The sequence below is a fragment of the Oreochromis aureus genome, linkage group 13, assembly GCF_013358895.1.
Source record: "Oreochromis aureus strain Israel breed Guangdong linkage group 13, ZZ_aureus, whole genome shotgun sequence".
Lineage (NCBI taxonomy): Eukaryota > Metazoa > Chordata > Actinopteri > Cichliformes > Cichlidae > Oreochromis > Oreochromis aureus.
Window position 1 is genome coordinate 10,088,599 of NC_052954.1, and position 27,480 is coordinate 10,116,078.

The following is a 27,480-nucleotide window of genomic DNA, read 5'->3' on the forward strand; positions in this document are numbered from 1 at the left end:
CTCGGGTCTCTCCTCCTCCTGTCTCCCCTTCCCTCATCCACCTGCTGGCCTCCTCCACTTGTTAATCTGTGGAAGCTCCGCCATGGCCAACACCAAACAACTGAGTTATTTTTACACACCGACCAGCGTCTGGCCAATCCACCACCAAAAAAAAAAAAAAATACCGGACATTTGCTCGGGCCACCGAGCAAATGTCCGGTATGCCCGATGGCCAGTCCAGCTATGGTCGTGCGTGCCATCAGTTAACCCTGCACGCGTGCCTAGGGCTGCCGACCCCTGCTCTATCTGATAAGAAAACTATTCAATCAGATAGTTATTTGTGGTGAATGAAATACGGTTACAGTTTCACGAAGTTTTAAGCACCAAATCCGAAATCCACGAACTACAATATTAAAATCCAAGATTCTTCATTACTTTATACAGAAAAGCTTGACATGGTATGCAGAAAACAACAACAAAAACCCCCAAATACAAATAAACGAACAAAAAGTTTTGTAACTGTCAGTTTCCTTTTAAAATTCTTAGTGTGAACAACATTACACAAACAACCACGTGTGTGCGCATGCGCGCACATATTCGAACGCCTCGATCCCTTGTGATGCGGTAACTTTGCTTTGATCCTTCCTGACGTGGCAACTTTGCTTTGATCCCAAAACCCATAAATAGGAGCGCTCACCTATTATACTTTATGGCTTGACATTGACCTGACAGCGACTAAAACCCTTTCGAGAGGTTTTGAGAGCATTTTCTGACGGAAACCAAAACAAGTTCAGTTTTGTTTCTAAACCAATTCAGAAAACAAGCAGACATATTACACCATGTCAGCCAATCCATCCTTCGGCTCAGATGAGCGTAAAATATCTGAAGGGACCATTTTGGGAGATCACCACATGGTAGAGGCTTTCCTTGGAGAAGGAGGCTTCGGTGTTGTAACCAAATGTCGCAATACAAAAAACAACCAGACTGTGGCTATTAAAGTCAACAAGAGCGACCCTGAAATTCTGCAACAGGCAGAACAGGAAATTTTCATCCTGGAGCAGCTGCGACGCTTGGATCCAGACAGGTGCAACATTGTTGAATGGAACGGCTATTTCCTCGATGGAGAGCATATTTGCTTAAATTTTGAACTCCTCGATCAAAGCCTGTGGGACTACATAGGGGACCGGGATAACCAGGGTCTCCCAATAAGAGAACTCAGGCCAATTTTGCATCAGATCGCAAATGCTCTGTTCCACCTGGGTTCTGTGGGAATAGTGCATGCTGACCTCAAACCTGCCAACATAATGGTTGTGAATCGCCATGAGTCTCCTGTCAAAGTCAAACTTATAGACTTTGGCATCGCATGTAACACTTCTGCAGTGATTCCTGGTGGTACTGTGGGGACAATTGGTTATTGTGCACCTGAGATTATGCTTGGCACTCCATATGATGAAGCAATTGACATGTGGGCTCTGGGGCTGGTAGCTGTGGAGCTTGCTACAGGGGTGCCTCTCTATCCTGGGGAAGACGATTATGATGTTTTGAAATTCATAATTGAAACCCAGGGTCAGCTACCAGATCATCTTCTAGAGTCTGGCTTGTACACTGATTGTTATTTCATCGAAGATAACTACAACGAACAGCGCTGGACATTTAAGACCAAAGAACAATTTCAATACGAGACAAATTATCAATCCAAGGAAACTCGATATATAAAACTTAAGCGTCTCGATGACCTCGAAGAACTACTGAAGGTAACGCGAGGACCTGAAAATGGCCAACCATTATTTGTCAGGCTAATCAAACAGATGTTGGCCTTGGATGCAAATCAGCGCATAACACCCTTGGAGGTTCTGAAGCATCCCTTTTTCAACACTGGCCTCTCAAGGAGTGCCCCCTGCCCTGACATGAATAGCACAGGGGGAGAAAACCTTGTGTTTTCTCAGCAGCCTTCAAGCTGGGAAAGTCATGGATCGCAAAAATTCAACTGCAGTTTCCAAAACTCAGTTGAATATCCTCAAAAAGGACACGTCAACACCTCAGCCAACCCATCTTCCTCTGAAGATGATCTTGAAATATCTGAAGGGACCATTTTGGGAGATCACCACGTGGTAGAGGCTTTCCTTGGAGAAGGAGGCTTCGGTGTTGTAACCAGGTGTCACAATACAAAAAACAACCAAACTGTGGCTATTAAAGTCAACAAGAGCGACCCTGAAATTCTGCAACAGGCAAAACATGAAATTTTCATCCTGGAGCAGCTGCGACGCTTGGATCCAGACAGGTGCAACATTGTTGAATGGAACGGCTATTTCCTCGATGGAGAGCGTATTTGCTTAAATTTTGAACTCCTCGATCAAAGCCTGTGGGACTACATAGGGGGCTGGAATTACCAGGGTCTCCCAATAAGAGAACTCAGGCCAATTTTGTATCAGATCGCAAATGCTCTGTTCCACCTGGGTTCTGTGGGAATAGTGCATGCTGACCTCAAACCTGCCAACATAATGGTTGTGAATCGCCATGAGTCTCCCATCAAAGTCAAACTTATAGACTTTGGCCTCGCATGTCCCGCTTCTGCACTGATTCCTGGTGACCGTGTGGGGGACGGTTGGTTATTGTGCACCCGAGGTTATGCTTGGCATTCCATATGATGAAGCAATTGACATGTGGGCTCTGGGGCTGGTAGCTGTGGAGCTTGCTACAGGGTGCCTCTCTATCCTGGGGAAGACGATTATGATGTTTTGAAATTCATAATTGAAACTCAGGGTCAGCTACCAGATCATCTTCTAGAGTCTGGCTTGTACACTGATTGTTATTTCATTGAAGATAACTACTACGAACAGCGCTGGACATTTAAGACCAAAGAACAATTTCAATACGAGACAAATTATCAATCCAAGGAAACTCGATATATAAAACTCAAGCGTCTCGATGACCTCGAACAACTACTGAAGGTAAGGCGAGGACCTGAAAATGGCCAACAATTATTTGTCAGGCTAATCAAACAGATGTTGGCCTTGGATGCAAATCAGCGCATAACACCCTTGGAGGTTCTGAAGCATCCTTTTCAACACTGGCCTCTCAAGGAGTGCCCCTGTACTGACATGAATAGCACAGGGGAGAAAACCTTGTGGTCTCTCAGCAGCCTTCAAGCTGGAAAAGTCAAGGATCGCAAAATTCAACTGCAGTTTCCAAAACTCAGTTGAATTTCCTCAAAAGGACACGTCAACACCTCAGCCAACCCATCTTCCTCTGAAGATGATCTTGAAATATCTGAAGGGACCATTTTGGGAGATCACCACATGGTAGAGTCTTTCCTTGGAGAAGGAGGCTTCGTGTTGTAACCAGGTGTCGCAATACAAAAAACAACCAAATTGTGGCTATTAAAGTCAACAAGAGTGACCCTGAAATTCTGCAACAGGCAAAACATGAAATTTTCATCCTGGAGCAGCTGCGACGCTGGATCCAGACAGGTGCAACATTGTTGAATGGAACGGCTATTTCCTCGATGGAGAGCGTGTTTGCTTAAATTTTGAACTCCTCGATCAAAGCCTGTGGGACTACATAGAGGGCTGGAGTTACCAGGGTCTCCCAATAAGAGAACTCGGGCCAATTTTGCATCAGATCGCAAATGCTCTGTTCCACCTGGGTTCTGTGGGAATAGTGCATGCTGACCTCAAACTTGCCAACATAATGGTTGTGGATCGCCATGAGTCTCCCATCAAAGTCAAACTTATAGACTTTGGCCTCGCATGTCCCGCTTCTGCACTGATTCCTGGTTACCGTGTGGGGGACGGTTGGTTATTGTGCACCCGAGGTTATGCTTGGCATTCCATATGATGAAGCAATTGACATGTGGGCTCTGGGGCTGGTAGCTGTGGAGCTTGCTATAGGGGTGCCTCTCTATCCTGGGAAAGACGATTATGATGTTTTGAAATTCATAATTGAAACTCAGGGTCAGCTACCAGATCATCTTCTAGACTCTGGCTTGTACACTCATTACTATTATTTCATCAAAGATAACTACTACGAACAGCGCTGGACATTTAAGACCAAAGAACAATTTCAATACGAGACAAATTATCAATCCAAGGAAACTCGATATATAAAACTTAAGTGTCTCGATGACCTCGAAGAACTACTGAAGGTAACGAGGACCTGAAAATGGCCAACAATTACTTGTCAGGCTAATCAAACAGATGTTGGCCTTGAAAGCAAATCAGCGCATAACACCTTTGGAGGTTCTGAAGCATCCCTTTTCAACCCTGGCCTCTCTAGGAGACCCCCTGCACTGACATGAATAGCACAGGGGTATGAAACCTTGTGCTTTCTCAGCAGTCATCTGATTGTTGGGGTTGCCAAAACTCTAGGGAAGCTAGCAATTCTTTTGAAAAAAAGCCCAAAATAATAACAACAACAAAAACAACCAATGAATATGGTCTTAAAATTAGGCACAATTTGGCTTAAATTCCATTGATTAATCTGCGGAGCAGCAGTCAACTTACCAACATCAGTCCTTCAATCAGACCTACAACAACTGTCTTCCTTCTCTCACCCCAACCGTCGCAGCAGATGGCCGCCCCTCCTTGAGCCTGGTTCTGCTGGAGGTTTCTTCCTATTAAAGGGAGTTTTCCTCCCACTGTCGCCAAAGTGCTTGCTCATAGGGGTCATATGATTGTTGGGTTCTCTGTATGTATTATTGTAGGGTCTACCTTACAATAATACATACGGGGGTCATATGATTGTTGGGTTCTCTGTATGTATTATTGTAGGGTCTACCTTACAATAATACATACAGCCTTGAAGTGACTGGTGGTGTGATTTGCTGCTATATCAATAAAATTGAATTGAATTGAATTCAAATATTGTTGTTTGTAATTCTTTATAAATATATATAAATATAGTGCTACTCTTCTACTGTTTAAATTGCTACTGTTTAAAACTGACTCGTTTATTCATACACTCGAGCATAAACACACACACACACACACACACACAAACACACACTGTACAGTACCAGTCAGTGCTTACATACTAGTTCTTTCCCCTACTTTTTCATGCTCACTGGTACAAATGCCTGTTACTATAGAGCTAAATGCTATCAATGTACTCTCACAGTTATCGAACTGTACAAATGCATACAAAATAACGCTCACGTAAACATAACTGTGCACTAGTTTGCCCTTATTGCTGCAGTGTGTTTCAAATCACTTTGAATAAAGCTCAGCTTCTCTCAAGCTCTCTCTCTGTCTCTCTCTTACACACACACACACACACACATACACAGTATGTAATGTTTCAGCATCTTGTCTTGTAAGCTTTTAACTTTCTTCTGTCCAGCAATGCATATTCCAAACTTAAAGTCTGAATTGCTCCTCCTCTTTCTAGGTCCTAACAATATCTCTTCTTAAGATCTTGATTAAGACCAGAGTAAACTAAATGGATGAATGGAAACTAGGAACAATGTTCAGAGAGTAAAGTATCTCTTATTTTAAGCCTCATCTATTTAAACGACGTGGTGTCTGTTTTGTAGCTGAGAGGAAACAGTCAGCTGGAGGCTTCAGAAAGAGTCATCCCTACAGCTGCAACCCCCAATACCAGTATACCTGGGACTTCTGATCCTCTCCAGATACACAGGGAAGTACGTGATGCAGCAAGCAAGCAAAACAAAACCCCAGAAATAACATTTGTTAAATGAAGACTTAGCTAAACTTTTTTAAACTTCACATCTGAATAACAAATAACACACGCAGCACATAGAAACAAATATCTAAAATGAGTTTGATCTAGATCACAATAAAATTAGACACGCTTCCATAAGTTTTATGATCGACTTTTACGAGAGTAAGTAAAGACATTTCACATGAAGACCAGAGGCAGGAGAGTTGTATTTCAGAAAGACATCCAGCTCAGAGCGCTGAACTCATTCATCTTATTTTATTTTCCTATTTCAGTATGCATAATAACACAGCCAGATGTTTTCATTCATTGCCACTGGAGCAGATGCATGTGTGTCTTCTGCAGACTGATTGAATCCTTCTGTACGCAGCTTAAAATGAGTCCTGAGGGACATGTTTGGATGGAAGTGGTGAGGAAGAGTGTCATGTTTTTTTCCTCTGTAATAAATAAACAAAATAATAAGCACAAATATTTTTGTCTTCCAAATATATTATTTATGAGCGCTGAACATGTGATAAATGTTCAGATGATAAATACAAGATTAATTTCACTATTCTGGTGTATTTCTACCTACCTGACTCATTTTTGAATTAAATTAATGTAATGTGTGAGACTAATATTTGTAATCAGATCTTAATTTATGCAATTTTAATTCCAAAATATCCATCATAGACCCCAGAAAAAAGCATGAATAAAAAGAACACCCAATCCATGATATTAAAAAAGCCTTGATCATTAATAGCAAGTCTTTTTTAATATCAACCAATATGAGTAAAGTTAGCTGAAAGGCAAAAAAGCCAAAACCCCTGTTTTTCAGGCTGAGGAGAAAAAGAGGGACTTGGTGTAAGATAAAGAAGCATTTTTTTGAACTGTGAATCGTGCAAAGCTACTCTAGTAGAGTCCAAGAATAAGAATATCATGTTGGAAATGAACATGAGGATGATCAAAACGCATTCCCTCCAACAAATAAATACTATAGAGAGCGGAGCAAACACAAGCGCTCAGGAATCAGATTAACCAACAACAGACAACAGCCAAGATTTGTTTCAACAACTCAGAGTAAAGAGTAATGAGCTAACACTGAGTAACTGTTGGCCAGTAAAATCAACAGTTGCTAACTTTCACATTCAGCAGCTCATTAAGACACTTAAAATAAATCTAATTAAGACATTTAAATGTTGGTTGTATTTTCCTTCCTGATGCATGTGAAAGGTTAAGACTTACATCTCCAAATTGACTGGAACTGATTTGAACCAGAGGACTTACCCACAGTGTTACGATGTACTGCATAAACATGTTTACCGATGAAGGTAAATCAGATGCCGTCCTTACTGTGTGACTAAATTTTGTGCTGAAAGCATCCAATCAATTTAATATGATTAACTTTGCACGTGTGACTTTTTCTGGGTTCATACACCTTTTTCAGGGTCAAATTCAAGCACTTTGTAAGCACGTTCAATGTCCATTTTCAAACTTTTCCAGCACATTACCAAAAAAAGGATGCATATTTCACTTTGCATCACCTCAGTAAGACCATGTGAAAGGCCAAATTAATAAGTCTTCTCATCAGATATTGATGCTTCTTTCTTATGTGACACACAAAATTAGAGGAGACTCATCTTTGCTTGTCTTGTTTTTTAAGTTCATTCATTCAAAACTAACTGTAAGATGCTTAACTAGATTGCAGTCTGTGTTATTGTTGAAGTCCTAAATTATTACCTTTAAAGTGTTTGTGCTAATGACATCATGTACAGTAAGACAGGCATAGAGAACAGTACTGACTGGGAGAGGTTTTGAACAGATGGCATACTCAGTTCAATTCAACACTTTGAATTGAACTGTTGTGACAGTGATGTACACTGTCTTGTTGGTATATATGTATCAGTCTAATAAACTTATACCTACACCATCCTCCCTATTCTGGTATTTTAAACAGTACTTACCGGAAATATCAAACAACCTATAATCAATAATTACATATACCTAACTAACAGGGTTGCCAACTCCCAGCAAAAAAATAGGGAACCACCCCCCACCCTCCGCCTCATGATGCTTAATCGACGTAATCGACTTTAATTTATTGCCTGGGTAAAACAAATGCACAGAAACCAATTATTTTTCTACAGTAATTAAATAGATTCAACATTTTTCTGCAACAGAATTGCAGACTGCACACATGGTACCTTCCCAAAGGAGAAAGTACTATAGCTTATTAGGGCATATATTAGACTTAATATTTACTATATACAATAATGAATTTTTTATATATTTTACATCAGATGACCACTTTGGTTGTAAGATTCGGTTGTATTTATTAAAACCTAGACATTTTAAATGAGAATAGGAAAGAAAAGTATTTCTCTGTGCCCCCCTTTCCCTGTTAATGCCCTACCTGGCCCCCTGGCAAAACTTTGCTAGACCCGCCCCTGCACAGTTACCAGCTGTCAGCCGTGTACAAAAGGATCCTGGTGTTATTTGTCTCTCAGAAACAGTTCATAACTTCCCTTCAACTCATTCATGTCAACTAAAAGGTAAACCTGTTTCTCCATCACCAGTTCAACTCTGATGATTCAGTAAGGACATCTCCTGGTTTCATCTTCATGTTTCCCTCTCACCAGATATCGGTTAGGATATCTGTGTGTTGACTGTGTGTTGACCAGCACCTTTAGGGCTGTGGCTCCAGCAAACGTCAGCTGATACTAGAAAGTCATATTAAATAAATTATAACAACAGCTTATCAAGCTTAAACGTGCTGCTGCTGTTTAGCGCGACATCCGCTGGTTTCGTCTTTCTGGCGCAAAGTGGGGGATAAATAAACTAGACGGGACTTAGGACAGCAAAGCCGATCAGCTGATCATTGATCAGTTTCATGATTGAAGTAGAAACAGGAGATGGAGGGGGAGAGAATGAGAGAAGAAGAGGCAGCTGTGCAGCGTAAAGACGCAGAATAACTCCAGCTTTGTGTCTTTAAAAAAATTTTTTTTTTGCTGAAGTTCGGGACAAATCGTGTTCCTTTACACCTAAATACGGAACTTTAAAGTTCGACCTCATCGGCTGTAATTGGTCCAGCTCAGAGTCGATCATGACCAATTGGCCAATCCACCACCTTTCATTGTTTATACCGTTAAAAACAAACAAACAAACAATAAAACGTCGGCCTATAAAAGCGAAAAATCACCATCGGCCCATCGGGCAAATGCCCGGTATGCCCGATGGCCAGTCCAGCCAGTCCTGAAGGATAATGTTGTTGGCTGCTATCTGCAGCACTGGTTCCTGATGACGTCACGTGTGTAAACCTTAAAGACTGCGTGAACGAGGGCGCCTCTTGCCGGGTGCGGTGGCGCGCGCCTGTAATCCAAGCTACCGGGAGGCTGAGGCTGGCGGATCGTTTGAGCTCAGGATCTCTGAGCTTCAGCGGACTATGCCGATCGGGTGTCCGCACTAAGTTCAGCATCGATATGGTGCTCCTCGGGGAGGTCGGGACCACCAGGTCGCCTAAGGAGGGGTGCACCGGCCCAGGTCGGAAACGGAGCAGGTCAAAGCCCCCGTGCCGCTCAGTAGTGGGATCGCGCCTGTGAATAGACGCTGTAGTGCAGCCTGAGTAATACAGCGGGACCCAGTCTTTTTACACTCTTTCTCCTCTCCACAGAAATATGCACACACAGCACACAACCTCATACATCACGTTTTTTACAGCTTATAACACCTTCTTTTTTTGTCATCACCATGTGAAACAGCATGTGAGCATTGATGTTTGTTGGTCCATCACCGCCTCCATCTGGATCACAGGAGAATCAACCAGGGAAAAAATAAAAGCAAGAAAACACGTTTCTCTTCACGTTTCAACAACTTTCTTCTTTCTCCACTGCAGAGTACCTCTGTCAGCATTTTCTCTTTCTTTCTGCTGGTCTATATTTATTCGAGCACAGTGGTAAAAGGATTTAAAATACCACACCTCATAGGGAAATATAGCACATTTTACAAATAGAATAGAATAGAACAGAATAGAAAAATCCTTTAATTGTCCCACAAGGGGAAATTTGGTTGTAACAGCAGCAAAAAACACCGTCTGGTTGTTGAGTTGTTTGACTTTGTTTTCACCCTCAAATGAGCTGACTGCTTCTGCTCTACAAAAACACACAAAATTTTTTACAGAAACACATATTTACATCACGGACAATATACAAAAACAGAGTACTGTACAGTTATTAATATTGAAGTACAGATGAAAGTGGCAAACCCAGGTTTTAGTGTGAAAACAGAGTAGGGTATTGAAAGATGTTTAAATAATTAAGAATATTTAGAATATTTACAAAATGTACAGATTGTGCATTGTACCTGTGCATCAAAAAGTAAACGTGTAACTTCCAATAAGTTAGTATATATAAAATGAGAAAAATAATGTGCAAGTTATAACAGTAGTAGTTGTTCAGTTGATTAGTGCAAATTACAGCGCTAATGTAAACATCTATGTGTGTTGGGAGCAAACCTTATGTACACCATTGTACATAAGATTTTTATTTTTATCTTTTATGTTTGTTTAAGTGTAAGTCTGAGGTCCGTGGGAGCACTGTAATTTCAAATGCCTGTGTATGGTTTGTACATTTGGTTTTTGACTTTGATGGTTCCTTCTTCCCTTGTAATTGAACGGAAATGTAAATTTAACTAACTACAATAACAGGTGCTATCTTAAAGTGATTTTTTTTTTACATAACAAAAATGAAACTATGTCTTTCTATATCTATAATAAAGTATATAGCGGTGTTTACCACCTGTTGAGCGTGCCGCCCACTGCTGAATCTGATTGGTCGGATCAGCTGCGCTTCTGCTCATTGGCCCGCGCACCCGTCACTCAGGCGGTTGTAGCGGGGTCATTTCAGTCCGGGTTATAGCAGAGTCAGGTCACTCACTGTACTTGGAAAAAGACGCTACAATGGCGGGACGTCTTCTTCTCCGAGCTTGTACAACAACACTGCAGCTGAGGAGCAGCGTGCTGGCCCCGCCGCTGCACCGTTCAATGGCCACGGTGAGAGGTAGGACTCCGTATTTACGACAGGAGACGTGACTTTACAGGCCTCCGGAGTGCGTTACAGGCACAGCTGTCACCGCTCACTTGACTTAGTGCGACCGAAAACGAAAGGCTGGTTATATTGGTAATTTTAGCGGCGTCTTTATTGTTTAGTTTGGTAGCTCACAAGTTCTGTTTTACACATAAGGAGTTTGCAGTACGTGCTAGCTAGCTACCGCCAGTGTTTTATTTACAGCAAAAAGAAACACCTGTGTACATATTTATTTATTTACAGAAGTAAAACATATTTGTGGGAGGCTTATGTGCTTTGATATACACAAAGTCCCCACCTAAATACGACTATAAAGTACACCTTTAACAAAAAAAAAAAAAAAAAAATGAAGGTCATTTGGACTTTAGCGAGTGGAAAGGCCTTTGATAGACCCACCTCCTTTGGCAGACTCCGTTGGGCAGGTGCCAGCACCCTGACAGGGGACAGGAGTGTGTTATTGTGGGAGGCGTCCAATGCTGACGTGCAGGCTTACCCGCACTCACTACAGACTTTATTATAGTTCTGTATTTTCTAATTAGTTAGAATTTTTATTTCTTTTTGAGTTTTTCGTTTTAATTTAGTTTAGTTTTTGTTCTTAGAAGACGTTTAGTGTTGGTTTCTGTGTTAGTTTTAGTCTTTGTAGTTATTAGTGTACGGAGGACATATGCAAAAGGTAAGATTTAAGCAAGTTATTATAGGCTTTTAATATAAAACTGATTTTTTTTTAAGCAGCTGTACAGCCTGAACCAAATAAAGATTTTTTGATTTATTTATTATTATTATTATTATTATTATTATTTTTAAATAAAAACCTTTTTGCTATTTAATTTTTCAGGCATACCAACAGATGAAGAACAGGCCACTGGACTGGAGCGCCGTACCCTCCAGGCCCTCAAACAGGGAAAGGTAGGCTACTGTATACATATAATAATGAACCTGAACTGCACATAAGCTAATTTTTTTCTTTTTCCTGTTTACATCACAGGACCCTTACAGCATCCTGAAACCAAAGCACTATGCCGGTACCAAAGAAGACCCTCACATTGTGCCAGGCATTGGAACCAAGAGGCTGGTGGGATGTCTCTGTAAGTGATGCATATTGAATACAAATTTCCTCTTTATGAATCTGTGTTATCAGTGTTAACAACTTTTTTTTTTTTTTTAAATTACAACTTTTTAAAACTCTTTGCAGGTGAGGAAGACAACACTGCTATTGTGTGGTTCTGGCTTCATGAGGGAGAGGCCCAGCGCTGTCCTTCCTGTGGTTCCCACTATAAGTTTGTCCATCACGAGTTGCCCCACTGATACCAAAACTAACACAAAAAGCCCCCAAATTGGGCAACAACAGACAAGTGTATTTGCCTCCTTTATGGCCATATTCTGCAGTGTGCGCATGTCATTCAACTTGTACAGTTTATGATTAAATTGTGACTTGAAGTGGAATGTGTTGATGGGTATTTTCATGAGGGAACAGACAAACACAGTTAAAATATTAAAGGTTAATTTACTATATAAGCTGGACTTTAAAGGGGACCTATTATTCTCATTTCCAACATATTTTAATTCATCACAGCAGTTTTGTACTGTCAATTTTAAATTTTACTTATACTCTACCTTAATGCAGGCCCTCAGATTTCGTCTCTCACTTTAAAGCAACTTTATTTCTGATTGGCTGCCCCTCACAAAGGCTTCTATTGCACTTTAACTACATTTCTGACATCTCAACAGTTGCCCTTGAAGAAATGTCATGGTATCAACAATTAACCAATCATAGGGAAAAATCACCTTCTTTGGAAGAATGAAGTGATGATATTTTAAATGTGAAATCTAAAACATCGGCATTCTTTTTCTGTCTAGATTTTGGTGTAAATAATTACTTTGGCTGTCTTAACCGCTTTCATGAGACCCTCCACTTGCAGGATGTGAATAGGAAACGGCTGTGTGCCTGAGATGACATCTGCCCTTTGTAACTTCATACAAACCCAAGAGTAGGAAGACACTGATGCCTGAGCACACGGATTACACATACCTATACTTATCACCTCCTCTCAAACTCTGGTCACGTGTCATAAGAGCATCCATCATCAGAACATATTTGAAAGAAAATAACAAAAAGCAGAATTAACCCCTTTTAAAAACAGAAAGTCTGGTATATTTTTGTTATAAAAATACCTTCTACAGCAATATTCAGACACAAGGTACTATATTAAAAATAACCAACCTTTCATAAGAACTTAGAACCTTACCAGCAAGTAGCCCATTTATTTCAGTGGCTGTACTTTGTTTTTATTTGTGGATTGTTAAGGCAAACAGCCAAGAAAATCCACTCAGCATCTATAGCAAACACTTCACATTGCTCTCAAGCAAATGTCACAAGAGAACCTTTGTCAAACATAAAGTAGATTTACATTGGCTAACAATTTTTGCAACAGGGGATGGGGGAAAAAAAACAAACTCCTGTAAAATACAGTGTCACTTTGATGACAAAGCCATGCAGAAAATACTGCTAGTGTAGTTTTAAAAAAATGTGTTTCTGTTGACACTTTGTCAGATGTGAATCAGGTCTTATTTGTTCTCTCTATTTTTGGGGGGGGTGGAATTACATGGTATTTTGTGGTGTTTGACTACATTTTAAACCAGTAAAAACATGATAGAAGCATCTCACTGTCACAATAAATTAGGTGTTAAGCATTACAAAAAGTAATTTCACTGTATTTTACAGGAGTTTGTTTGTTGTCAGTTTATTTATGCCCCTGTGCTGTATATACCAGTAGTTTGCTTCATCATACTTGTCCTATCCAAACATGAATAAAAGCATATCTACAAGAGCAATATTAAATGTGAATCAACTTGTGTGAGATTGGGCATCAAACACTTTGATGGCAAGAAAGCAGCTGGAAAAAAAAATAATTAAAAAATCAACATTAACATTAAAGTCCAGCCGTTCATATCAGTCACTGCTAGTGTCATGTGGCCTCCTTTTTAATTTTTATTTTTTTTCAACTTGTGTTTGACTCATCCAGACTGAGAAGTCTGCAAAAAACCATCTGGGAATGTGGTTGCCATCAACAGTCTCAACATGGATTTCTATGTTCTATCAGGCAAGATTAAAGCCTTGATTGTGATCTATAGCCTGTAGCAGCTTCTCACGGAGCATTTCTAGACTCGTGTATTTGGGCAGGTCCAGCAGGTTGAAGCAGGTGTGGGCAACAGGTAAGTAATGCTCCCCTCCACCAGTAGGCTGGATCACCAGTTTCAAGCTTTTCATGCCCAAGATGGGGATGCGGTCACTTCCCGTGAGGAACACTGTAAAGACAAGATTTTTGTTTCTCTTCACTTGTCAAGGTCCGCACTTAATATGCAAACTCACACAAAATTAATGAAACTAACTTTTCTGCTGTTTTGGGCAACACTTACAGAGAAACTGTTTTTTCTTCTCCAATGGAAGATCGTGAAATACCTCCCAGAAAAGCCTGATTGTAGGGTGGTCTGTCCAGTACTCCCCTTTGTACTCAGTAGTCTATAAGCAAAAGAACATAAGCAAAAATTATTTTCATAATCCATCTTATAATGTACAAGGCTCACTTTAAAAAGTGAGATTCACAGTGGCCACTGGAGCTTCGCTCAGTCATTAACAGACTTTTTTTTTAAAAAAACTTGACTTTTTAAATGATATATTGACTGAGAAACCAAGGATACTGCACACTCTTACATCAGCAACCTGCCAATCACCCGGTAGTCACGCCATACCGGCAAATGTTTCCTTAATTCACAAAATGAAGATTATACTGTATTAGATGGAATGTTAAACTAGCATACAAGACCATAAACTAAATTCGTAAAATGTTTACTGAGGTAATAAATCAAGTGAGAAATAAGGACATTTCAATACAACTAGAGGAGTCGCCCCCTGCTGGACACTAGGAAGAATACAGCTTTCATAGTCCTGAAGGCTATGCGGATATTTTCTTCACATTGCATGGTCAGATGCAATTTTTACTAATCACTATTTAATACAAAACCTTTTCAAGCTCCATCCAGTCATAGTTGGTATTGCCGATAACCATGGCTTGCAGTTCGTTTGGCTGGAACAGTTCTAAAACTTTCCCACCGCACACTTTGTGGAAGCCTGCATAGAAGCACTCGAAGAGTGGAGCTACCGATGTGTTGAAAACATAGTCTACATAGGCATTGACGAAGTCCTGCCTAGAGGAGAAGAAAGTAAGAAAAATGAGAGTAACGTGAATGTTTCAACAACAGGACAGAGGACAGCATTAAGCTTCTTCGTCTTTCGGCTGCTCTCTTTAGGGGTCGCCGCAGTAGATGATCCATCTACATCTCACCCCATCCTCTTCTGTCTTATGCCAACCCTCTGCATGTCCTCCCTTCCTACATCTGTGAATTTTCTATGGTCTCTCTCTTTACCTCTTGCCTAGCAGCTCCATATTCAGCATCCTTTGACCTGTGTAGACATTACCCTTCTCCCAGTCTTTAAGATACTTCTTAGCTAAACCTTTGTTGGCGTCACAGTATTTTTACAGCACAGATTAATAATCCAAAATATCCATGAATCCCTCTTAGTGAATAACTGCTAATGGATAAATATCAGGACAACTTTAAAAAAATCTTTACCTGTTTGACATATTGACGTTAATGTTTTCCCCATTTGGTACAAGCTCAAAAACCTCTGTGGCACCGTAGTTTTCCTCTGTGATCTGAAAAAATAAAAATAAATAAACAGAAAATAAAAATCATATGATAGGTGGATGGCACAACTTAAACCACAGCAGAAAATGTTGATAGTCAATCATCTTACTGTGAAATTCAAGCAGAAGGTTTCCTCAAGGTCATCTTCCGTGTAGTCTAGTAGCTGCTGCAGACTCCTGGATGAACAGGAACACAAATCTTTAAATTTCTGTGTAATTACTGTGGCATCAAAAGGTTTAGATGAAGTTAAGGCAATGCCAAGGTAAACTACCATTCATAAACATATTAAATGGAAACCTCAGGTGACTGTTCCTTGATCTGACCTTCCCACATCTGGCATTAGCTCTTTCAGGTCTTCTAGCGTTGGCTTCTTCTTCAAAAGCTTCTTGTAAAGGGCCAAGGGGAAGTTGAGCTCAACGATAGTGAGATTGTAGATGGCCAGACCGCAGATGACCCCGATGAGGTTGAACAAGTCAATGTCCTCAAATGTCTGCAAAGGACAGTGGGTGATTGTCAGCATTTAATCGAGGGAGGGTTTCACAAAGGTCACGCAGAGACACCGCCTGGTTTAAAGCAAGTACCTTGTTTGAAAACCAGATGAGGCGAGACTCCTCGTAGTAGCGAAACATTCCGTATTTGGGATCTAGCAGCTCTTTCATGATCAGAAGGAAGAACTCCTTTCTCACGCCGCCTGCATCGACAGCCTCTTCTCCCACAAAGATCACCTGCCACAAACGTCCCAAGTAAGTCACAGTACCGTTTGAACCCGGCCTACTCTGTGGGTTCATTACCATGAGCACCATCTTTCACATTCATATATGTATTTTCATTCATAACTAGAAACTTCATCCTAAGTGTACTGGATTTAAATTTGGCTGTTAGCTCGTTCACAGTTGTCTTCGTTGTCAAGGCCACGGCTCCTGCGATATTTAGTGATTGCTACCTGGAAATTCTGTTCTGACCACTTGCACCACTCTGCGTGCTCGCTGAATCACCACTTCTGTGTCAAAAGTGTGAGGAGTCGAGACAGAATCTACAGTTTTGAACCTTAAGAATGGATTTATCATTCGCAACACCGTGAAAAAAATGCCGAGCATGCCTCAAGTCAAGCTTGTGATCTAATGTTGATGCTACGTTTGGACGTTGTGGACTCAAACCTGAAGAGTGCCTTTTTTCCCTCTCTAGCTCTTAGCTGTATGATGTTTCCTCCCTGAGTTAGTGGTGTCGTTGTAGACTGCAAGGAGGTTCATGTTGAAATCACACACGCACATGTGCATGTTGTCAGAACGGGACTTCCTGGGACCAATCCAAAAATAGCACAAGTATTGGAAGGGATCCAGAGTTTACAAGAATATGACTGGAATGGAAATGGTGGCCAAATTTAAATCAGGTATGGGTTATGCTGCTTATTTTTTTTAAAGCTTCAAACTTAAATGTTGTTTCTACCTTTAGTGGTTTCTTGTAGTCAACATTTTTAGACTTCCTGAGCACTTCCATAGTGTCTCCAACGATGTTTTCCCTGCGAACGATGAGGATGAGGCACGGGTTGACGGATTCCACCGCCGGTAGGAACATGGAGCTGAAATTTTGCATCTGCGCCTGGTCCACTGCTATCTGTTAATACAGAAAACACACGATTATGAAGCGATTAATGAGAATAAAGGTAAGAAACTGCCTTTAAGAGGTTTAGTGAGTAGTACCTGCATCTGTATGACAGCATCTGTCTGAAGGAGTGTAGTCTTTGCTTGGGCATCAAATACAAAAGGATACTTGCACAGAGTCACCACACCATCATGTCCCTGATAGAACATAAACAAAAGGTTCATATCAAAACCTTAACATAGAAAAATGCATTACTGTATTACTCGCAGAGCCAACATCCACAGCAGACTCACCATTGGGTACATCTGCCTCTGAAGCCATGTGACGTAGTCATTTCGGATGTCTATCAGGTTATCCAACTCGTGAATGTAGAACTTGTCGTACTGAATGATGTGTCCCGCTTTCTCGCTCACCTGAAGCGACAAGTGGGAGCGACTGTCACCTGTAGTCCTTTAAAGAAGGATAGAATGTGCAACAGGAATTTAACACGGCACCTTTTTCCTCACCTTGTGTAGGATTTCCAGGAGCCGCAGCGATGTGTCCAGAAAACAGGTGAAAATTCTCTGCTCTACTGCAGGAATGCCCACCTTGTGCATCTGCAGCAGATACACCACCACTTCCTTGTACAGCTTAACTAGACGCTGGAAGACTGGGGACTCAAACGTAGACCACCAGTTTCCTGCAAATACATGAGCAAACACTAAATTAGTGCTCCACAAAACCCTTTTAAGACCGTGTAAAGTGCTCATTTTTTCCCAGTCCTAACTATACCATCTGGAATTAAATTCCTGCATAAGATTTATGACAAATATACGCTATTTTAAGACCTTATTTTCCTTAACGATAACTTCAGGAATCCTGAAATTGTGTAGTATGGAAAAAAAGTGCCAATAAAGCTTTAAAAAACTCCTTCATCCTACCTACCTAGCACCTTCAGTGGAGCCTCTTTTAGGCTGATGACTGATTTGGCAAATGGGATAGAGATGGTCACGTAGTTATTTCGGTTAGTGAAGAGAGGGCATTCTGGAAGAGTGAGGTAGAGTCTCAGTGCTTCGATGTCTGGAGGAGAATTGTTTAGCCTGGGAATGAGGTTCTTCTCCAGACTGGCAGCAATCTGAGGCAGACAGACGAAGGGAAACTGGTCTGTTATGATTAATGTGATAATCCTGAATGCATACAAACTGCTGATGAGGTGTGGGGTAAAGTGCAACAATAACACACTGAATGGACCAGAGTACCGGAAAAAACTGGAGCCGACACAGTAATAAAACTGGGGACATTTACACTATAAAAACATCTGCCCGGTCAGGTACCAAATCAAAATAATATGAACGTCAGTGACAAGACAGCAGTGGCAATGTCAGATGAGCAAAGGTCATAAACACTGCTGAAGAGTATGAGGAATAAAAAAGAAACTCCAAGTCAGAGGGACTTCACCAATCAGAGAAAAAAATTAGTGCCCAAGTATTTGGCATGGTACTGACACGACACAGAATGCAGTTTTGAATTACAATGAAGAATCCAGAATTCAGTCCCAGACCTTGAATAGAACAAGTAGAAGGAGATGGATGGGTGGATGGAACTATATTGTATGTGGCCACTGACCTGCTGAGCAATCTCAGGGTGACCCTCTTGGATTACTTTGTTGAAGAGCAGGCGAGCCATGTTCATATCCACCCCTGAACATTTACTGCTGGTACTGTAGTGATCTGGATGACTGCGTTAAAAAAAATTAATAAATAAAAAAATCAGCACTCAGAATGAGATAATTACAAAAATGCTAGGCAATAACTATAACAACACAAAACAAAAGCATTAATCTAACGTTCTAAACTTATTGGAAGGTGCTTCAGAGTGCAAATGGTTAATGAGCCAAAGCACACTTCAAAAGCAGCCCAAACGTTTCTCAAAGCAAAGAAACAGGATATTCTTCAATGGCCAAATCAGTCATCTGATCTCAACCCAGGAGAGCACGCTTTTTATCTGGTCAAAGCGGTGACAGCAGAACAAGCTTTAGATTTACCATGACAGCAGATGAGTGTCAGTACTGAATGTCGTTTATAGTTGAGCTTCCTGCTTTCATGGCTAAAACTGTGGCCATCTCAATTTCATGTTTTTATATAGCCTACCAAACTCATGCATTCACCTGGCTCATATGACGGGAGCAGCTTAAGAAAGCTTTAATTATCTAACTAGAGAGTAAATAAACAAGAAATTCAGCGAAACAATGTGTTGATTTTAATACAAATCAGTCAAAATGATATTTCTGACTAGATAATGAATGAATGTTACCCATTTTCCTTTGAAATATCTGGAGTGCATTTACCTCATTGACAGGAAAGACCCATTTAGGCAGCTTGCTGAGGAGAACACGAGGTCGATCTCACTAAGGAAACCAGAAAAGGCAAATAATTACTGTGTAAATCTCCAAAAAGGATCTGGTAATTTGATTCTATTCAAACACACCATGCCAACTCCAACATACTACTACTAGTACTACTGAGGGGGAAAAAAGAAGAAGAAAACTTTACTTGGAGATATCTAGCGGGAGTCTTCCTGGTGAGTGGTTCAACCATTTTTGTATGAGATCCTCATTCAAGGAGCAAATCTTTCTCTGTGGATCTTTTATCCTTGTGTCATCTCCGTTCTGAAGACTCTGCACCAAAAAGTATAAATGTTACACAAATAAAAACTGAAAAATGTAAACCTGTGTAAAAGAAACCGATCAGATGTTCTAAGTGTGTAAAAACAGCATTCACAGCTATCTGCGGCACATTTTAGAAGAAGGTGCTTCTGAGAAAAGGAAAAAAGTGACATACATCCTCATTACAAATTACATTCTGCTTGAAAACTCATCATACGCTACATGGCAACGTGTTTTAAAACCAACACCAGCTTGCATTGACTGTTGGGGAACAGCTGGAGCAGTCTGCTTTAATTAGATTGACAAATGCAATTCTGTTTCCTGGAATTCGAAAACTTTTATTACAAGATTTTAAATTAATGTCATTTTCTCATTTTTCAAATTTCTCGTGGTTTCACAGGTAAGTTTCGCCTTCTTTAACTCACGTGAATGGTGACGTTGTCAAACAACGCTGTGGTATAAAATTACACGCGAACCCATGTGCTAAGATTTTTTTTTTTTTTAATTTCAGATAATTACAGGCTGTGTCTGGAAATATTTACAATCTCAGCTCATCTGCCTGACATCGCTCTCACTCCCCAGCGGTGATAATAATCCTTTAGTTCAAATCACTGTTGTTCAGCTGCTCACTATTATCGAGTACTGCCAGTGCCATTGTTTTTACTGTAGAGTAAAAACGATAGCATTCAGCACAGCTGTGCAATTATTAAAACGTGCTGTATATTTGTAAGCATCTCCATGAAATCTCTGTTTCAGAGGAGAGTGAAAACTTACGTTGGCACTGCAATAGTGAGCAAAGCTTTGATCTCCTCCAGCATAAATCCGTTTGACACAACATTTCTCCTCTGAATCTGCAACAAAAGTGAGGGAAAATTGGTTTTTTATGTTATTAAAACATCTTACCATCGAGTTTTACGTTTGAAATAAACCCTTCAAACTAATTATGTAATGTGGAAGTGCTTTTATGACTTCAGATTCAGATTAAAGCTAATAAATCTCCATGTTCAGATGGATACACAGCAGAATTATATAAAACGTAGTCAGAGAAAATGTAAACGGAGAATCCTATCGATTAATACATTTGACTGCTTATGATTCAAACTTTACCCCCCTCAAAAATGGAAGGATGTTTCGGTTTTACATGTGCTGTCCCCTCACCTGTATCTGTTGCAGTACTGGTGGCTACCCAGGGACCTTTAACAAGAGCAGGGCTTTTTCTGTTGGAAGTGGACCGTGTGCCAAGCTGCCCGTTCCCTCCAAGCCCAAATGAATCCATCTTCCCCGATGACGGCGTGAAAGCCAGCGTGTGTTGCCTTGACCGCACAGCAATTTGAAATGTTACTAGCAGCCTTGTGACTTTTCAGTATAATTCACTGGTGTTGTATTTTAGATAAACGTGCAAAAACAAAGTAGATTTTACCTTCCACATGCAATCTGTGTGACTACATTTCCCATGAGCTCAAACACTTTTCTGGGGTTTATTTCATGATTTGTAGAGTTATGCCCAAGCTGTCCATATCCTCCCGCTCCAAATGTGAACACGCCCCCTTCCTGTATTTAAAAACAACAGAACCAGTTATTCTGACCTTCAAAAGGGTTAGCACTGTGCAAGGCCAAGTGTTAGCAAACACCCCTGAACATGAGGCTGGAAGAGACAGAGAGGCATGAAAGACAGCTGTCATGTTAATGATTTCAGACTAGTTTTTCCTTAACCAGAAACAGCTAGATTAGTAAAGGCACATGCCAGGAGGGGGATTCTTTTAACATCCAAGTCTTACAGCAGGGATCCTCGTCCTCTACAGCGTCAGCCCACTACTGAAACAAACTTACTGCGTCTGGGCACCAGGACAGGAAATGGGCATTTTTATCCACCGCTCAAGAAGATTTAAAACTTCACTATTTAACAAGCCAAAAACTATTCCAGGTTCTAAATAACTGTCCCAAATCATCCATTCTTTTCTAAAAATCAGAAGTAAACACAGAAATGGCATTCCTTATCAGCCTAATTACTGAGGACCATTCATAAAAATAAGATGAACATGATTACCCGCTGAAAATGTAAAATGCTTTTTCTTATGTAGAAGAGGTCACGCCTCATACTTGTGCCAAAACATGTTAACATCACATCTCATGAAGACCCTGAAGAGATCCTGAGCCAGCTTCCAGCACATGGTTGGATCCCTTCCGGTCCTTGACCTGCTCAACAGGGTCTACATCCACCGAGCACTGTGAGAGTCATGTTTTGATTTCTCCAGTGTGTTCACCACCACCAGCTCAGCTCTGCTGGGTGGATGCCTTGGCAGTGACCTGGATAGTTGGCTCATTGATCGGCAAAACACCTGCAGCACCATGTTGGACAGCAACACCAAAGCCCATCGGGGGACTGTCCTCTCTCCCTTTCTCTTCACCCTGTTACCCACAGCCTTCAGCACTGCACAGACACCTGCCACCTTCACAGGTTTCTAATGACTCTGCAGTAGTGATGTATCACACAAGGTGATGAGGAAGAGTATGGGGGTTGTGGATGTGAGGAGGGTTAGAATGCTGGTCACCCCTATTTCCATCTGTGTGGTTTGGGTGCAGACAGTAGAGGATTAAAATACCTCAGTGTTCACACTAAAAACACTGAAGCCCTCTACAAGAACGACCAGAGTCGTCTCTATTTTCTTAGATGACTCCTTTAAAATCTAATGGATGACTCAGGATGTTTTGAGTCTGTAATGGCCACTGCTATCCTCTATGCTGTGGTGGGCTGGGGCAGCAGACTGAGGGTAGTTGATAACAGCAGACTCAACAAACCGATCCACAAGGCCAGTATTACAGGCGTGGAGCTCAACTCTGACAGCAGATGTCAGATGATAGCCGACAATCCTTCACATTGATTCCACGACTTGCAGGACAGTCACAGGAGCAAAACACCCACTGCACTACAACGCCACAGGAAATGATTTCTACCTGCGACGATCAGACTTCATATCTTCCCCTTATGACACCTGGGCTATTCTCACTTGTCATATCTTCTTTATATTGTACATACTATTGTTTAACTTTGGAGTATTTATTTTAACATAATTCACGATTGGTGGAGCATCTTAGTTTTATAAGGATGGTTTACATTTTTTTAATGATTTCTTTTCATTTTCTACCTTTTATATCATTTGCTTGAGAGTCTGTGACAAAGCAATTTCCCCCTGCCATTATAAAAGTATTCTGATGTATAAACTGTTACAATTGGAGGGTGCTCAGATGAAATGCCTGCAGCCTCAAATAATGAGCTCAGCATGTGTGCAAGTAATCCCAGTGAGCCAAATGTTCAGGCAGTTTCAGGCAGTTTATTCTATATCAGCATGATGTCAGTGAGTGCAGACATCCCTAATATAGTCATCTCAGGCGTATCGCTTTGGCTGTGAAGCCTAACTGATGTGTTAGTCGATCCTTCGGTATGAGGGGCAGCCAATCAGAAGAGGCTTGGCTAAATGGGAGAGGAGCTGAGGAATATATAAAAAAAGAAAAGAAAAGAAAAAAAGCTCATTTTAAACAGCAGAGGAACCCAGGAACTGCACCTACAGCACCGTGGGTGCTGAACAGTTTGTTCATCTGACAACAGCTTAATGTTTTTCTAAAGGAGAGCTTTATAAACATCTGTCTGACAGTGTTTTTAAAAAGCAAAACATTGAAATCTTAATGTACTGCAGTGATACTGGGATGTATTCTAACTGGTCGCTTGGCAGCAGCTGTCTGAGCAGTATGCAAACTGGAGAGCGAGGACACAACACACTGACTGTGACAAGTGATGCATCTGTAATCCTGCTTGGCTGCTGTTTGAGGTCAGTTAAGAAAATGGAATACATATAAACAGGCAGATTAAGAACAACAACAACAACAACAACAACAATGAATTAGGAAGAAGGTAAAGAAAGAATCAAACAAGCATAACCCAGCATGGGAGTAAGTCCCAGTAAAAGTCCAAGGCCCAGTATATTGATTTAAAAAAAAAAAAAAAAAAAAAAAAAGGAGAAGCAAAGCCTAAGAATTAAAACCATTAATTAGATATAAAAGAGCCACTTCTTAGTTCAAAAATTACCAAGTGGATTTTGGCATTGCCATGCCATAGTCACCACACAAACTCCAACAGTACCACTTTTTTAAAGGTGATCACCTTGTTTTAACTGGATTGTCTTAATGTTTACTTTCAGATCAGTGATTTGATATCTCATTAAAACCTTTAACTGTCACAAGAGCCCACATAGCTAAACCTGCGATGCTCTGAAGATCTGCTGTTTTTACATTTTTAGATGGGGCAGCAGCAGTTTAATTAGAAATTCAAAGACAACAAAAATAACAACAACAACAAATAAATATAGCAGTCCACTATCACTAATCCCACAGTTTCCAATTTCGGCCTTCTGTACATACACAGCTGCAGATCCATCAAAGAACCAAAAAGTATGCAACTTAACTTGGTCAGCGCTGCTGTGTGATCTTCTCCACAGCAAATGTAAATCACTCTCTGTGATCTGAGGGACTTCAGGAGGGCCGGGAAATACCGATCTGAAAAAGACCTCCTGAAAATTAGTCCAAGTTTTGGGTTTTAATGTACACCAGCACCTTCTCACTCACCGTTGCAGTCGTTGAGACCAAGCTGACCGAAATTGTTGCGCCCCCAACCGAACACAGCTCCCGAGGGAGTGAGGGCAAAGCTATGAGCTCCACCTGCTGATATTTGAGCAAAAGGAATGCCCTGCAGAGACTGAATCATCTGGGGTGTGGAAATGCTCTGTCCGTTGATTCCTAACCCAAGTTGGCCATATCGATTCTGGCCCCATGAGAAGATGTGGCCCCCTGTGTTAAAAACATAGATATAATTGAAACGGTTTAACATAACATTAACACTGTAAGCTGCTCTGGATATGCACTAAGTGCAAACCATTCCTCACCTTTTGAAAGTGCATGGGAGTGCCAGTACCCACAGGCTACCTGAGCAATTTGAACATCTGACAAAGTCTTGATGTTTCTTTTCATACAGAGGGAAAAAAAAGAGAGAAGAATGCCTATATTAGGTCTTTTCATTACATGGTGCCTTTACAAAACAAAGGATGAGCAAGTAGTGTGTTAAGTAGGACACACAGGGGTTTCCTGATAGTTGATGAATTTACCTAGGCACGCGAACACATTCTTCAAAGTTATTTAATCCCAGCTGTCCATCTGAACCAAGACCCCAAGAGAAAACCTGTCCTTTGTCATTTAGGGCGAGTGTATGGGCCTCTCCACATGATACAGCCACTATGATCTGTGCATCCAAGGCCACAACTTGCTCTAATAGATAACATAAACAAGTGCTTGCACGGTGAGCAACTTTGTTTTTCTAATAAAACATAGTTACAAACAAACAAACAGCACACATCACCAACCGGGTTTCTTTCTGGCTTTCTCATGTCCAAGCTGTCCAAGATCATTGCAGCCACAGGTGTACACCGTCCCGTCCTCCAGCAGGAAAGCTGTGTGTCTGCGGCCACACCCCACATCACTCACTTGCTTCCCATGAAAGAATTCACATTTTCGTGGCTCAACCACAATCTCTTCATCAATCCCACCCAAGCCCAGTTGTCCGTAGGAAGCATTTCCCCAGCACAGCATTGTAGTTCTCCCTTTAGCTGCACGCAAAAGCAGGATCTCAGGCTCTGCGAAGAAGACACTTGGGCTAATATAACCTTCCAGAGTATAGTCACATATCCCCCGTTTCATTTGCAAGGTGTAATCTAGCTGGTATCACCTAGCAAAGCCGAAAGAGGCAAAACAACATCATCGCCACATGAAACAGACGCAAGCATGCGGTCAGACTAAGTCATGACTTCAGGATCGTATACCTAGATATATATATATAGCGAGAGCACTAGTACGTTGCAGTCTAAACTGACCATGTAAACAGATTAGCCAAGTAAGCTACAGTCAACGGTGTTGGATGAGTTCCGTTAGGTTTGCTAAAATCGTCAAATAACACCACTTCCGCCGCGGGCGGCTGGGTTTACAAATTAAAGTACATGCCAAAACGTATTTAAATACGAGTATTGCTAATAACTGTATGTAACCACACTATTTACACTTTCATAATCGTAATTAATAAACGTACACATTTCTTCCTGGGTCACAAATGTATGCGTTTATAATATTGTGAGCGGAAGTATAACTCTTGTCAGGAATGTTAGCACACGCTAGCTTGCACCTTGACGAGTACAAGCGAGGTAGATCATTTCAGATTGATGGCACTTGACCGACTTAATGTCAGTATTTAAAATTATCATAGTGCAGTTGGAAATTATTTTAAGAAATATATATGTTTAAGCACTCGGCACGTGGTATATGGCTGACTTATACAGACAGTACTGATATAGCAAGCTAACGTTAGTCAGACCCAAAGACTTTATGTCTGTGTTTGGAACATACTGTACTTAAGAGTTCATTCAGAAACCTCAAGTGACTTCACAGCTGAGTATCTCAACTTAAAGCCCCGCCATTCTTTACTGTTCCACTTAAAGCATAAGTTGAACAACTTACAGCCAGGTGTCTCTTATGTTAGCGCCAAGAGCAAATCTTACCAAAGCCACCAGACCCGACAACTATATGATCTTCCAGTGCCGTATTCGTTAGTTGGTCCGACTGTTAAAAACACACATTACAGCACGCTACTGTCCTAAGACAACTCCCTACTCAATCTAACCACTCCGATGCACTGTCAACAACTGCTGTACGTCCAAGAAACGCGTCAAAGCAGTCGTATCAAACTCTGGATGTCCGGTTTGTCCTTTTAGAAATAAAAGTCTTTTTATAGTAACAGAGCGGAAAACAGTACAAGATAGCTAAAATATATACCCAAGAGTCCCGAAATGTCCAAAACACGGTCAAGGAGATTTGAATACTTGTCTGTAGATAAGCCCTACAAGTAAACGGGGGTAGGCTTAATTTGAAGGCGGGTTACCATAACCGGAAGTATTAACGACGTTTTCACGGATTTTACTTCATGGACGTGAAGAAATGTCGCGAAGCTGCCGAAATGTTCTAGAGCGAGCACACCCGCGCATGCGTGTATCGGCTGCGCTGTACTACCTTTACCATGAAACACGGGGGTTACTCTCCTTGTCCCCAAACTCCATATTTATACACACACACACACACACACACACAAACATACAGATACACGCACACCTCCCCGTTTTGTCTTTGGCACACGGAATTTATTTGTTATTAATTAGTAAGTAAAATAAGGAAAGCGAAAGTGCGAAAGACTACCACTGAAGTGCGCAGCATGAACTAGCAAAAGAAAAGTCCACAAATGAATACATTCGAAATAAACAACACATACAACGGTATTCAAGACTACATGTTAATTAATATGTAAGTACATGTAAATATTAATACAAGCACATTTAAAATATGACTATAAGTTGCAGATATATGCGATTAAATGTGAAACGTTATTTTAAAAAAAAAATGGTATATCTGCATTCCAATAGCAGATGTTTTATTTACCTGTACTTTTGTTCATCTTATGTAATCAGACTGTAAGTATACTAGAAGAATCTCGAACTTCTACCGGCTCTGGCATGTCTTTTTCCAAAACCATGTTCGCCAACTTGAGTTGGTTCACAACCACCGGGCTCCCCCTGGTGGAGAGCAGGCTCACTCACTCCGATTAAAACAAACAGACAGTGTCACCTTAATTAAGATAAGATAAAATAAGAGAAGAAGCGAAAATGTAACTTTAAATACAAGGTAAACTCAACAAACACATTAAAAAGTAGGCATTAATATGTA

The 27,480-nt window shown here is 40.9% G+C and overlaps 3 protein-coding genes across 10 annotated transcripts; 2 read left to right on the plus strand and 1 right to left on the minus strand.

Annotated features, from left to right (window-relative positions):
* The first annotated feature begins 703 nt into the window (after nucleotides 1-703).
* LOC120443419 (homeodomain-interacting protein kinase 3-like) lies at nucleotides 704-9,233 on the plus strand. Its single transcript, XM_039622089.1, has 2 exons — nucleotides 704-2,583; nucleotides 8,920-9,233. Exons 1-2 carry the CDS (start codon nucleotides 819-821, stop codon nucleotides 9,231-9,233), a joined length of 2,079 nt encoding a protein of 692 aa, XP_039478023.1. The 5' UTR covers nucleotides 704-818.
* Nucleotides 9,234-10,503: 1,270 nt separating this feature from the next.
* On the plus strand, nucleotides 10,504-12,158 carry LOC116318600 (cytochrome c oxidase subunit 5B, mitochondrial). The gene is made up of 4 exons (XM_031737665.2): nucleotides 10,504-10,688; nucleotides 11,551-11,621; nucleotides 11,701-11,800; nucleotides 11,908-12,158. Exons 1-4 carry the CDS (start codon nucleotides 10,589-10,591, stop codon nucleotides 12,018-12,020), a joined length of 384 nt encoding a protein of 127 aa, XP_031593525.1. The 5' UTR covers nucleotides 10,504-10,588; the 3' UTR covers nucleotides 12,021-12,158.
* Nucleotides 12,159-12,953: 795 nt separating this feature from the next.
* On the minus strand, nucleotides 12,954-27,306 carry herc4 (HECT and RLD domain containing E3 ubiquitin protein ligase 4). Of its 8 annotated transcripts, none has more exons than XM_031737662.2 (24): nucleotides 27,196-27,306; nucleotides 25,080-25,349; nucleotides 24,825-24,984; nucleotides 24,606-24,682; nucleotides 24,289-24,510; nucleotides 24,128-24,219; nucleotides 21,089-21,219; nucleotides 20,827-20,981; nucleotides 20,443-20,519; nucleotides 19,556-19,680; nucleotides 19,351-19,410; nucleotides 18,630-18,741; nucleotides 17,949-18,138; nucleotides 17,531-17,703; nucleotides 17,318-17,437; nucleotides 17,123-17,221; nucleotides 16,869-17,036; nucleotides 16,004-16,147; nucleotides 15,746-15,912; nucleotides 15,532-15,598; nucleotides 15,348-15,430; nucleotides 14,738-14,921; nucleotides 14,133-14,235; nucleotides 12,954-14,021 (listed from the first exon to the last, which is right to left on the minus strand). In XM_031737662.2, exons 1-24 carry the CDS (start codon nucleotides 27,209-27,211, stop codon nucleotides 13,813-13,815), a joined length of 3,204 nt encoding a protein of 1,067 aa, XP_031593522.1. In that variant the 5' UTR covers nucleotides 27,212-27,306; the 3' UTR covers nucleotides 12,954-13,812. The 8 variants fall into 8 exon arrangements, 6 of the variants coding, with proteins under 6 accessions (XP_031593522.1, XP_039477385.1, XP_031593523.1 ...); XM_039621451.1 differs by lacking the exon at nucleotides 27,196-27,306 and adding an exon at nucleotides 26,539-26,554; XM_031737663.2 differs by lacking the exon at nucleotides 27,196-27,306 and adding an exon at nucleotides 26,265-26,476.
* Between the last annotated feature and the right edge of the window lie 174 nt (nucleotides 27,307-27,480).